Below are 13,216 nucleotides of genomic sequence, written 5' to 3' on the forward strand. Positions count from 1 at the left end.
GGATCAAATAGCAATTAGGATAATCAATCACTGGGATTCTTTGCGACAGTTTAAGCACTCCAAAAATCACTATAGCAACATTCAAAGCCTCCATATTTTCGCAATAAAATATTAGCTCCGATGTCTTATTATGGCTACAGTTTATCATTTTTTTGTTTATTCATTGTTTACAAATGAATATTTTTATTATTAATACGAATATTGTTAATCTAGCTTAGAGGCATGTATGATTTCCATTCGACCGGTCTTTCATCGTGACGTATGACTAGCTTATAACTTATGTTATCACCCAAAAAGTTTCAGGATATTTGGAATGGCGTCATGTCAGCATAACCTTCTATATTAAATACACAAATTCTTCCTCAGCATTTTTCGGATGCAACATTTTTGTGTTTGCAATGCAGTAAAGTATTGACTTGTTTCTATTTCATGCACCTTGAAAATTTCGAGATGGTTGCTCTAGTTTTAAAGTAAATGAAAATAGAAAAAATACTGCCAACCGAGAGGGTTTGACGCTTCCTTTTAAGCTGGTCCAATTCACGGTGGACAGCATTCGACGTTAAATTGAGTGATCGCAGTTGTCATGATACAGACACAGGCAGTATATAAATCCACTGAAGTGCAAGGCCAAAACTTCGGTAGAGAGCAAAGTTAACAAGAAATTAGTGTTCGGTTCCCTTCTCCTCAGAATGAAGAAGAATCGCTTTAAAAGCATCATTTAAAATAGTTTTCAACTTCTTTAAGAAAACTACATCAATGCAAGATACTAATCGTGATGGTCCATAGATTTAAACTAGGCTCTATCGTGAAGCCATTGATACCGTAAGTATTAGAGAAAACTTCTTTATAGATGATGGCCTCTAAATAATCCATAAGTGGAGACACTCACTTTGTAAACATTTTTCCACTGCCTTTCTTTCCTTCACCCCGGATCCCTCTCCTAAACATTCCACCCAAGATATGTTTAATTAACCAACACCAGAAACGAGGACATCGCATCCTTCTGAAGAAGTGACCAGCAGAGGTCATCGGGGCAATACCTGATTAGCATGAGGCAAAACCGTATAAACATGCATATCATCATGAACCGCAAAAGCTTCGATGAATGCATTAAACCACAATCGCCACACAAGTTTCTTTCAACTCTTTCTACAATACGTAAAAAATGACAATACTAAAGAATATTCTGATGCTTAACAAAATCAGCCTACCGATTCACTAAGCTATTCTCCGTAAGATATTAGTTTTTTAAAAACTTTTTGGGCTCTGTCGCCGCGTTAATTTAAAGGGTGGCGCCAACGTTTCCCGACCGATGTTGGTTGCTTTTTCAAGGGAAACTTCGGTAGGATGCTGGTTTCAAGGGAGAGAAGATTCTCTTGAAAAAGCGATCAGCATCATTCGGGAAACGTTTGGGCCACCCGAAATTGGACGCAGCGACATAGCCCAAAAAATTACCCGCGAAATTTTTAACGAAGAGTCACTGTAAGGTGTCTGAAGATAGGTTCCGTCCTCCTTCACATAGCGGTACACAGTCGAAAGTGCACGATGATAAAGTAAAATACGAGGTAAGTATCACATTATGCACTGCTTTCTGGCGACACAATGATAGTCCGTACTCTATACTCATGGTTGGTACCTACCGATTCCTCTCCGCTGCGTGCGCGCGACCTATTGAGCGAAAAAACAATTACGACGAAAGCCGCAATCTGCGAGATGCGACCGTGAAAGGCACATGCTCACTCTCTCCTCACTCGGCCCCTTTGAGAATTAAGGTTTCGGAGTCGAAGAGCGAGCGCGGAACGCGAATCTTTTCGCGGCGCAAAACTAGGGTAAGATGACAACGACGACAATAGGCGAGCAAAAGTGCACTTTGCCAAACGGGTGAGGGTGAAAATAGAACGTTGTGAGGAGGTAAAGGGGATGGGGAAGGGACAGGATGCTGCGTCTCCGCTCCACGAGTACTGCGGCACTGTGGGATGGGAATTGACTTTGCATTCAAAGTACGCATCTCATGAGCGCATCTTGGATATTTGGTCGGAGACGCATGTCAGTTGGTGCGTAAATATTAAGAAAAAACATCACCTTACCCCGGATTTGAATGATGATGGAAAAAATATCGGTCGAAATCGATTTTTCGAGGAAACGATTTTTCAAGTAGCCGATTTTTTTCGATCAATCGATTTTTTATCGAATTAATAACCTCGAATTTACAACAATAATCGAAAATTGAACAAAAAGATCGATTAATCGAAAAATCTATGGCTCTCTTAAAAAAATACAGTTTGTAAATAAACATGTTAATTATTCAATCGAAAAACACTAAAAATAATACTTAAGAGTCGTAGAAAAAGCCTCAAAAACTCTACTCAGAATACATGATTAAATTATTAGAAGTAAATATAAATGCGCGCATACTAAAGTTTTGGGATAAGCGCTTTGAACCATTTGGCTCCATTAAAATGTTTAAAAGATCAACTGTTAGATGCTTTCTTGATGATGGACAGAGGGCCTTTCCAATTTTTCCGGCCTTAGATAGAAGTCTTTCATTCGGGACGGATTAATTTATCAAAGGCTAGTAATAACGCTGCTGACATCAATGATCAATGGTCAATATCGAAGTTGAAAATTCGTGTTTAGATCCAAACTCGAAGATAATGGCTCGATCTCGATTTCCTCGATCTTAAACTCTTATAACTCGATTTTCGGTTTAAATTTTTCCATCATTAGACTACAAGTGAATATAGTGGAGGGTTGTGATCCTAAGAAAACACCACTGTGGGTCGAGAAAATTAGGCCATTCAATGTGAATCTGAAGTATTGTATGCTGCACGAATCCGAATTTTATTAAAAACTTTCATAATTACAATAATATTCTCGATTTGTGAGGAAAAATTGCCATCGATAATACAAATTATTATCTTACCAGTATTAATAGAAATATCACTCTAGTATGCTTAAGATAACGGACGCGGTAAGGTTAGGAAGAAGCTACAGGGAAATTAAAGGGGAGGTCTTGGATAGAGTAAGGTGGAGACGACTTTGGTGTTTGGGACATGCCAGTGTAGAGCAGAAAACCATTTGCTGATGATCACTTTTATGAATAAGGCTTTGTAATGATATTAAATCTAAGAAAATAGACAAGAAATGAGGAGGGGGAATAGAGACATATATCCCCAACTAGATATATATATACATTAGGGTGTTGCTTATGTTGCGATTTTCGAATTTATTTCGGAACACCCCCTCATTTCATGCCAATTGGTGAAAAAATATCCTGTTAAATATTATTGCAATTGGATAACGGGAAGACGTGCCGCATCGCACTCAAAGTTGAGAAATTTTAGTCATTTTTGGCTGTTTTTTCGGATATGAATGGCGATAAGTAGGCGCTGGTATTTTTCAACTGATTTTCTATGGTAACCAACGATACATTGGACATTTAAAATGCTGCACCAAAAATATTTCCCAATTGTGAGCAGTGGATCCCGAGATAAGGCCTCAAGAATGAGCGCGTGCCACTCCAGGTAGACATTTTTGGTGGCACGCATATACCTTCTTTCCCCTGCATACAGAAAATACGTTTGAAAAAATCTACAATAAGAATTGAAGAAAATTCGTTCTCTTCATTCAATTACATCCAAATAAAAAAGCTTCGGGAGCATTATGTATTTTTACACGAAGGAGAAAGATGTGAAGGAATCGATTTTGGAGAATACAGTGACATTAGTGAAGCTGCAAACTCATACTAAACTCATTCTAAACCCTTCCCCCTACTCCATGCATTCGTTTCCTGGCTGCGTCACTGTCCTTGAACACGTTCTCGAACACAATGACGACCAGTATAGAGAATCATCTCTAACGCTGTGTCCTGCGGTTGAAGAGAAACTCAAATGCACTTCCGGGCAAAAGTATCTTTAAGGCCAGCTGCGCCGTAAAATCAATTTCCTCGGCTACGATAGCTATTCAGAAGTGCAAAGCTCGCAACGCGTTGCATGGGAGCCTTATCAAACCAAGGGGGAACCAAATAGTGGCATCGGTATCGATAAACGGGTAGCTATGGCTCTGCGAACTTTTATCGCGGAAAGGTGTTAAGAGTCGAGTCTTTCGTTAAATATTTAAACCTTAATGGCTACCTCAATTTATGCGTGTTAGGTATGAATAGAGCTCTAAACAATAAACTAAATTTTTCACTTCAGGCAATACAAAATCGTAGGTCGATGCACGTGCTGTTCTGCCACAGGATTAAACAAACAAAGGGTCGCCTGATATCGTAATATTTTTCCAATTTAATTTTGGATTAAGGACATCATCAATATTTTAGAATCTGTTTATTAATGGAAATGATAAAAGTATTTTAGGAAAAGTTCTCTCAAAATGACTTTTTTACAAGTGCTTCAAGTTTTATGCTGTACAAAACACATGCAAGCATCAAATTCTGCATTTATTTCGGGTTTCACACGTGTTCCTTAACATACCACCAATGCGTCTCATGCCTAATAATTCAAGACATCGTGCCCTACATTTTGCTGAGAGGATATGGTACCCCCAAGAGAACTCACCGCATCACGCTATTATCAAGATGACCTTGATAGTGAAAAACTACATAGAGTCAATGCCAGATACATATGGGTTCATATCTATGTGATGAGCTAATCAAGCTGGTCCAATAGTTCGCATAGCCGTATCGCAAGTGACATGTGGCTCTGTACTCACTCCCATTTCACACACGAGCAATACTCGGAGAAACTAGATCATAGTTTAACACCCACATAAACATCTCATTCGGAATCAGTACTTTACGACTACTCGTAACCAGATAGGTTTAGCAAGGTCGTGATATCCACAAAGACAATTGGCAGCATAATGGATAAATAATGTTTAAATTTGATGTGATTTATATTCATTGTATCTAAGTTGTGCACGCCTGAAGAGAAAATAGTATGACACACGGGTAACACGAATAAGATATGCATTGATCAATATTTTTCAATTAGTATTTCTCAATTAGAACTTTATTTTTGTATTTTTTTTAAGATATTACCGTGGTGTTTTTTCTTCGGCTTTCGAGGGGATGTTTTCGTTCAATTCTCAATGCAATTAATAAGAAAAATATAATTAATCCGTAGTGAAAATTGATTTCATTTGCGGCTCTGCCCTAGAACCTTTACAAATTTAATTAAATCAAATTAGAACCTTTAATAATAGTGATATTATTTTAAAAAAATGATAGTCCATGGGACATTTACTACCTGGAAAATTCAGTTGAGTAAAATTATTTAAGTCAGAGGAAGCAGAATGATAAACGAGCGAAAGCGAATAGTTAAAATATTTCATCGCACCAAAAACTAAAAAGTATTTCGCTGCACCTCTGGAAATTGAATTTGAGATTATGATTTTTCGCTGTGGAGAGAAAAGTATGCTGTTCAAGTTCGATTTTCCTCTTTATATATTTTTATCGTTAAACTGATAACAATAAGTTAGATGAATTTTTAAATAACGATTGCGCATAATCCAGGTGTGTAATGTAAAAAAAGCGTCTTTGATTTGGAAATGCCTCGCAAATCAACTAACTTCCCTTTCCTAATTGCACACAAACTTTTACACAAGACTTAAAATTAATCGCAAAAAATACTTTGATTCGATACCTCGATTTTTTCCACCATGTTATGAGTGAGCGATAATTTTCTAGACACAAGAATGCCTATTTGTTCCCAAATTTATACTGCACCATTAAACTCCCACGTGGTTAGCCCTGAAAAAGATGCGTAACTTTCGCCTTACATCTACATAATACCCCGCAATATGAATTCAATCCTTTTCAACAATTTATTTTATAAATGTATATTTACAAAAATCCTTAATGAAATGAAAAACTTTGTTGCGTTCCGCCAATCTATTTTCAAGTATTGGGGATGACGGAGCTGCGTTGAAACTAGTCGTACCAAAAATAAATTAGTGGTATACAACGTATGCAACAAAGTTTTTCATTTCATTAAGGATAAAATGAATTTCCACAAAGTAGAAGTTGAGACGATTGGGATAATGCATAAAAATATTAATTTATCATTTGGCCTATATTTAAAATGTAAAACTTAGCCTCTGAGCCGAAATTTTCAAAATCGAGACACAAATCGTGTTCATAAGGGCTTACTCTATATAACCTGAAATTTTCAAGACGATATCGTAGCTTTATGGCAAGTAATACGTCACCAAAATAATACCGGTCAAGCAGAAGGGATGCATTACATTAGGACATGAGAGGATATAGCGCTCTTTTTTAGCATTGACTTCGTACCACACAATTCAGCGCAAAAAATTAAACGACAACGATGTCCTCCTCAAGGATTGCCGCAGGCCACGTGTCGATTGGGTTAAGTAGTGCTTTAAAGAGTTGTGCCCTTGGACTACGCTAGCGTTTATAACGGAAGGATATTTCGCCTGGAGTCGCTCCAAAACCGCGTCCTTCGCCAGAATGGCACGGATAGAACGTAAAGAATAGTGGTTTTGATATTTTAATACTAAAAAAACATGGGTAAAGCTGTGTAGTTGTTAATATTGTTTCAATAATGTATCGATAGATTGCGAAAACATTTTCTTTGACATTCTATAAGATGAATTAGTGTCAATAACATATTTTATGTATGCTTTTTGTTGAAAATGAAAGAAACTTGCACGCTGAGAAGTTTATCCTTCACTATTAAAAATTTAGAAATATTAGAAGCTGATTTGAACAATAATCATACATTAATTTATCGGTAGCGTTTGCATTGGGTTAGTAAGATTCATAGAATTAAAGCCGCGTTAATTTTTTTATCAGCAATGGTCACAAGCAAGCGGCAGATGATAGCATTTTTCGAGGTCTAACATCATTGCATTAAAAAATAAATTGTAAAAAAATGCGATTTTTCAGTTGAATTTTCCCCATTTTAAACTATAAGTTATACTTGGACCCTTCTTCAAAATGTTTCATTTTAAGATGCCATTAATACAATCACCCAAAAAAGTTTTTTTTAATACTCAGTTGTCATAATCTCTGCAAATAAATAGAACCACGACACATTCACAATTGTTATCACTATTCAAAATTTCCTCACTGCATTTCATTCTTTCCGTCCCATTCCCTTTCAATTCCCCGGTAATCTATTTTATTATTTTCGCTAAAATAATTGTTCAGAAGAGATCATTCTCAATACCCTTAGGTCGTCATTTCAAGCAGCATCGAAATAGAAAATTCTGTAGAAAAACACAGGAACCCTAAAACGCAAATGGCGGAAGTGTTAGAGGCTAAGGGAAATACGCCCACGTTTATCTCCATGCATGGCGGTTGCGTAAGGATCGACCTTACATAGATCCATGCTGTTATTATCGTATTGCGAGGCAAGCGATGCAGCTCATTCATCCTAGTGCAGTACGCACTAGTGGTTGGCACACGGATAGCTAGAGTCGTCGCTAGTCTCTTGCGGCGCGAAGATGAGTGATTTGTCGCCTTGTGTGTCCCGCCAGGATTTGGTGAGGTCCCTGGAAACCCTGACTGGGAGGAAAGATGTGGTTCTCTTGGATTACCACGTGAAAAGGGCCTCCAGTTCCGTGGAGGGGTTCGCATCCCTGGTACTCCGTGTCGATGTCTCCTACCGGCTACCAGGGGAAGACAGGGTCCACCCCCACGTGTTCATAGTGAAGACTTTGCCCCAGACCCACCATCACCGGGAGATGATGGCGAGCAGCGGGATATTCTCCCAGGAATGGCTCTTCTTCAGCCGCGTGGCACCCCTGATGATCAAAGCATCGGCTGGTCGCGTCCAAGTCCCGCTGCCAATATGTTACCACGGTTTCTGCACTAAAGACGACGCCAGTTTTTTCCTGGAAGATCTTGTGGCGGCTGGATACCGTGGAGTGAACCGTTCTTACTTCACGGAGGGCTTAGATTATGCCCACAGCAGTGCTGCGATGAAAGCTTTGGGCAAACTTCACGCCCTCTCCGTGGTGGCAGAGAAGTTACTGGATCCTGATAGTGGAGGTTGGGCCGAGTCCATCCGAAATTTCGACGAGGATAAAGTCTTCTATGTCCAGAGACCTGGCGAGCCCCGGTGCCCTTCCCAGGACATGATCGAGGAATTCCTCAGGAACTTCAAGGAGATGTGCAGGGAAACGGAGGGGCTACCAAAGAAGGCCGTGACCTGTGGAGCGTTGGATAAGGTCCTCGACGGAGTATTCCCGTTTTTCTGCAGGATGAGACAGACTCCGCCACGAAATAGACGTGTAATTATCCATGGGGATTGCTGGGTGAACAACATGATGTTCAAGTACGTGAAAGGAGAGGATGGGGCCGATAAACCTGCAGATGTGAAGTTCTTCGACCTGCAGATGACAAGGTGCGGTCATCCGAGCACGGATTTTCTGTACTTTCTGTACATGAGCACCAGGAAAGCGGCGAGGGACAAATACTTCTCTACTCTCGCCGAAGATTATCACAGGTCTTTCGCTGAAACCTTTGGAGCACTGGTTCATGGACCGCCGCCGTATTCCCTGGACGAATTCAAAAAGGACTTGACCGGAAAGTACAAGCTTTATGGCCCTATAATAGGAATCATTCATTCCCCTATGATCATGCTCGGTGACGACTTCTTGCTCCCCAACGCCGAAGATTTGACGGATGAGATGATGAAAGACATTTTCCAATCCGGAGGTACGCAGAAAATCATGCATCGCTTCCGAAATGATCCAAAATTTAGGTCTATGATTGTGGACAACATGATGGAATTTTTAAATTCAGCTCTACCCAATGGACTAGAGTCTGTGGAAACATCACCTATAATACTGAACTCAGATATTTAATCGAAATTTATGAAAATGTATACATTTCAATGACAACCTCTGCCAAACTTCAAACTTAAGGCGCACTCTCCATTAAATAGGTACCACCATTAATAAAAATAAATAGGTTGAACGTAATTTAAGTGCAAATCTTTACAAATTTTAGCATAAAATTTTTCAGTATCGTTTTCAACATTTTGTAAATTATCTGCAGGTAATTTTGTGTTGCCAGAGGAAATGCACTATCATGCAATGTTTTCTCTTCTTTTTCCCGCCACAGACCTCGGCTCTATTGTTGACTATGCTGGGGCTAGTTTCAACATTCCGCTATCAGCTAGCTTCTTTTTTCCGTTCTTATCATAAATCAATAGAAACTAGATGATTCTATCATTTTCTTCGTAAAATACTTTGAAAATGGCAAAATACCTTGCTTTTTCGTACTTGCGGAAACTAAAACTCCCTTTTTTTAATGATAAGGTAGGATTTTTAATATATTTTATATGGCATATATTGACGGACAGATGTTATGCTACATTGTGTTATGTATTACTTCTTTAATATTGTTGCCGACTCACGCAATACTTCTTGAGTTTTTCTGTACGTATTCACTTTCTTCATCTGTTGCCTAGTATTAACTTATTTTCACTTTCCAATAAATTGTTATTGCCTATAAGTACATTTAAGGCTGCATTTTTCCTTTTTCAACACATTTAAAATCAACTCCAATATAAGGGCAAGTGCTATGATGTAGATATATAAGTGTGAAGTTGACAGTTAGTAAATGCAACGCACTAATGTAAAGAGAGTAACTTTATCATGTGGCAACACAGATAAGTATAACTTCCACAACTATACTGAAATCTGTATGGACAAGAATGTACGAGAATAAATCAAACATATCGTCCACGAGGTCATGCTTAACTTTTCATTCTTTAAATCTGGTTCCATAAGAGCAACAGGGGAAAAGTATAGGCATCTTCAATCCTTTGATCTTTATTCAAAGATTAAATATCTACTTAGTTGTAGCTGTTTTTTTTTTCATTTATATCTCACTCCGTATATTCAATGGGTCCTCTTCTGGGGTTCATTTAATTGTTTCCTCCAAAAACACTACATTTTTCATCTATTTCCTCATTATTTCCAGGAAAAAAATCCAAAACTTGGTATCAGAACCTTAATGATATTGCACTGATTACAATGATTTTTTCTCTACTCAGAGTGGCGCAGCGTTGAAATTGACAAAAAATGGCGACGACTCGGACAGTGTTTCTCTCAAGGCGCACAATCCCTTTCCAATAAATATATCCTATAGAATAGCATATCCTATTATATTCAGAATGAAATGCATATTTTTACATGGAAATTTTATGTTGAATATAAGTGTTTTGAGGAGATGCTCTACTCCAATGCCTAATACAATAGTCCTACTCCAGTATATCATGGAAGCAATATTTTTTAATCTATCAACTATAATGTCATTCAGCAATAAATTCTCAGAAAATTATGAACTTTTAATTGATGAATGACTTTATCAGGATTACTAACTTGTTTCCAACCAGCTTCCTGAGAATGCATGATGAGAGGGATGAACCAAGTGGGAATGTGTGAAGCCTTTTCCAAGAAATTATGATTTCGTACTTGGGAAAAATGTGCATTGTGCACTCTTTTCTTTTGTGTTAATTTTTTAACTTGCAGATTCACCTTCAATTGATAATAACTTTTTAGGAATAAAACTTAAAAAAAATAACCTTGCGTTGGTAATTTACTTTTCCTAGAGCATTATTTCGTCCTATATGAAGAACAGGGTAATGATTAGCTTGCGATATCTCACAAAACTTATGTACACGTACAGGTGTTTGAGAAAAATTTTCCATTCGTGGCAGTGAAATGTATAGTTTAATGCATGATGTTCCCATCTCCCTCCGTTCACGTTTAATCTGAATAATATGGTATAGCGTGGTTGTAACGAAAATAAATGAACTCTTATAGTAGGTCTTGACTACTTCAATCATAATTGAATGATTTTTCAGAGATTCTAGAGATCATAATTGAATGTTTTTTTTATATGGTATAGCGTGGATTTAACGAAAATATAAAACTCTTACAGCAGGTCTTGACTACTTCAATCTTAATTGAATCTTTTTTTCTAGAGATTTGATCAACAAATTCCACAATGTCTAAACATAAAATCTCATGTGTGTGAGTGATTAATATGCAGAAAACACCTTCAATATTTGACGAATTGGTGGTTTACACTTGAATGCGTGGACCAAACCTTCAGTAACACATCCACTTTGAAAATAAGCAATGTGTGTAGATTCCTGCTAACAAGGAGACATCGCCAAAGTGATGTTCGGGATCTGCATGCGGATGTTATTTTCTGAAACTATATAGGTAAGGTAGAAAAAGTGTCACGGCTTTCTTCCACATAGGCCCGGGTTCGAGAGATATTCGCTTGTAAAGATTTCGCGCAGCATGACATCCCTTGAGTAATCGCTCCCTCTTACTTACTGCCGTGTTTTTCTCTCTTCTAATTTTTGATATCGCTGTTACATTTTATCCCCATTCGTTTAATTTAGTTACTTCGCGATTTTTTAAATTTAATATAAATTTATGGATTTTAAACGAAACTCCGAATTGTGCCTTACCACGGCGATTACTCAAGGGATGTCATGTTGCGCGAAGTCTTTACAAGCGAATATCTCTCGAACCCGGGCCTATGTAGAAGAAAGCCGTGGCACTTTTTCTACCTTACCTATATAGTTTCAGAAAATAACATCCGTATCCAGATCCTGAACATCACTTTGGCGACGTCTCCTTGTAAGCATTTTTTCACAAATATATTACGCACTTTAGGTATAATAATGGTAGCGGACGTGAGTTGGTGGAAATCTTGCATCGTAGGAGTTGAAGTAATGAAAACTTTTCTTTTTCTTCATGGTTATTTATTTTGTCCGACGATGGTTTCGTTACAGCATAAAATTTTCAAGGTGACCTTAAAAATTTAACAAATTGAATCTTTGAAAGCATAAAACCCTGAAAATTTTACGCTGTAACGGAACCATGGTCGGACAAAATAAATACCATGTATAAAAAGAAAAGTTTTTATTTCTTCAACTCCTATAGAAATTAGGTGCTTTCAAAGTTAGTTCACAGTGGCTGCCAGAACACTGAATTTTCCAGTTTACACGAGGCTTTCTTTCGTTTTGTACCTTGAGAAGAAAGATAAAACTTACTTCAAACTTCAAGTCCCGAGCGATCAGCTATCGCTTGGCATCGGTGGTTAAGACGCGAGCTTTAAGCGATCAGCTGCTCCGGGCAATCGAGCTTCAAGGACAATGGCAAACAAACATTTGCAAGCGCGAGAGAGCTAAATAGAAGGCAGAATCATTGCCCAAGTACAGACTGCGCATTTTCCGCGGCCTCAGAGCCTGTGTACTCTCAGTAGTACCAACGAAGCAACGCAAATCTTATCATTATTAGGATAGCCCAACTGAAACTTACCTAGGAAATCTTTGGAGGATCGGGTTAGGAGAGCGTTTGGCTTCTGATTAAAGGGTTTTCGGTTCAAATTATGGGTAATATTCTGATATAATCATTCAGCAATTAAAAAGTTACCATTTTAAGAAAATTTATTGCTAAATAACATTATAATAGATTGTATTAAAATAATGCTTCAGTGTCCTTCTGGAGGAGGATTTTTGTGGAAGGATGTTTTTTTTTCATCTCAAGAAATTCATAATTAACATCATATTTCCAAGAAATTGATCTGGAGTGTAGCTCTTTACGGTGCGGAAACGTGTACACTTACGAAGAAGGTGAGAGAAGACTGGAGGATTTAGAGATGTGGGTGAGGAGTAAAATGGAGAGAGCTGAAGTGGACGGAGAGGAGGAAGAACGACGAAGTGCGGCACATGGTGGGTGAGGAGAGGCAGCTTTTAGATGAGATACGGAGGTGTGGATGGATGGAGTACTTAGCGGGAAGGGGACGTTGAAAACAGTGTTAGAGGGTAGAACGCTAGGTAAACGAGGGAGGGGAAGGAAGAGAATAGGATTTTTTTAGGTAGAATGAAGGGGAGTAGGCCGTGGCGCCGACTCCATGGGGCCTGAGGGGGCCGGAGCCCCCTCAAAAATTCGTTATGTGGCTGTGTGAAAAAAATTTCTCAGGCTTGTCGATTTTCCCCGGAGTGCCCAGGTATCGAGATTTGAGTTATCAGGGTTCTAATGTTGATCATATGACTCTTCGAAAATGCTTAAAAAACTTAAAACTCACTACTTATAAAATTTCCCGGGGTAAGATCCCCGGTTTGGGCCCTCCCCAATATATTTTTTAAGGCGGCATCCCTGGCCCTACTGTGAATTGAAGAGGGAAGTACACGAAGAAAGAAGAGGCTGCCAGAAC

At 38.4% G+C, this 13,216-nt stretch overlaps 2 protein-coding genes across 3 annotated transcripts in view; one reads left to right on the plus strand and one right to left on the minus strand.

Moving 5' to 3' along the window:
• LOC124161054 (progestin and adipoQ receptor family member 3) overlaps nt 1-13,216 on the minus strand; it is a 147,256-nt gene that overhangs the window by 72,053 nt on the left and 61,987 nt on the right. Inside the window, exon 1 of one of the 2 annotated variants that reach the window (XM_046537218.1) lies at nt 1,641-1,741. The exons of the other annotated variant lie outside the window; for it this stretch is intronic. The gene's annotated coding sequence lies outside the window, so the exon portion shown is untranslated. Of the gene's footprint in view, nt 1-1,640; nt 1,742-13,216 lie in introns of those variants that run through there. 2 annotated transcript variants of the gene reach the window in all.
• On the plus strand, nt 7,397-9,723 carry LOC124161053. The gene has a single exon (XM_046537215.1). It carries the CDS (start codon nt 7,471-7,473, stop codon nt 8,833-8,835), a length of 1,365 nt encoding a protein of 454 aa, XP_046393171.1. The 5' UTR covers nt 7,397-7,470; the 3' UTR covers nt 8,836-9,723.

This window comes from Ischnura elegans, chromosome 6 (assembly GCF_921293095.1).
Source record: "Ischnura elegans chromosome 6, ioIscEleg1.1, whole genome shotgun sequence".
NCBI classification, from domain to species: domain Eukaryota; kingdom Metazoa; phylum Arthropoda; class Insecta; order Odonata; family Coenagrionidae; genus Ischnura; species Ischnura elegans.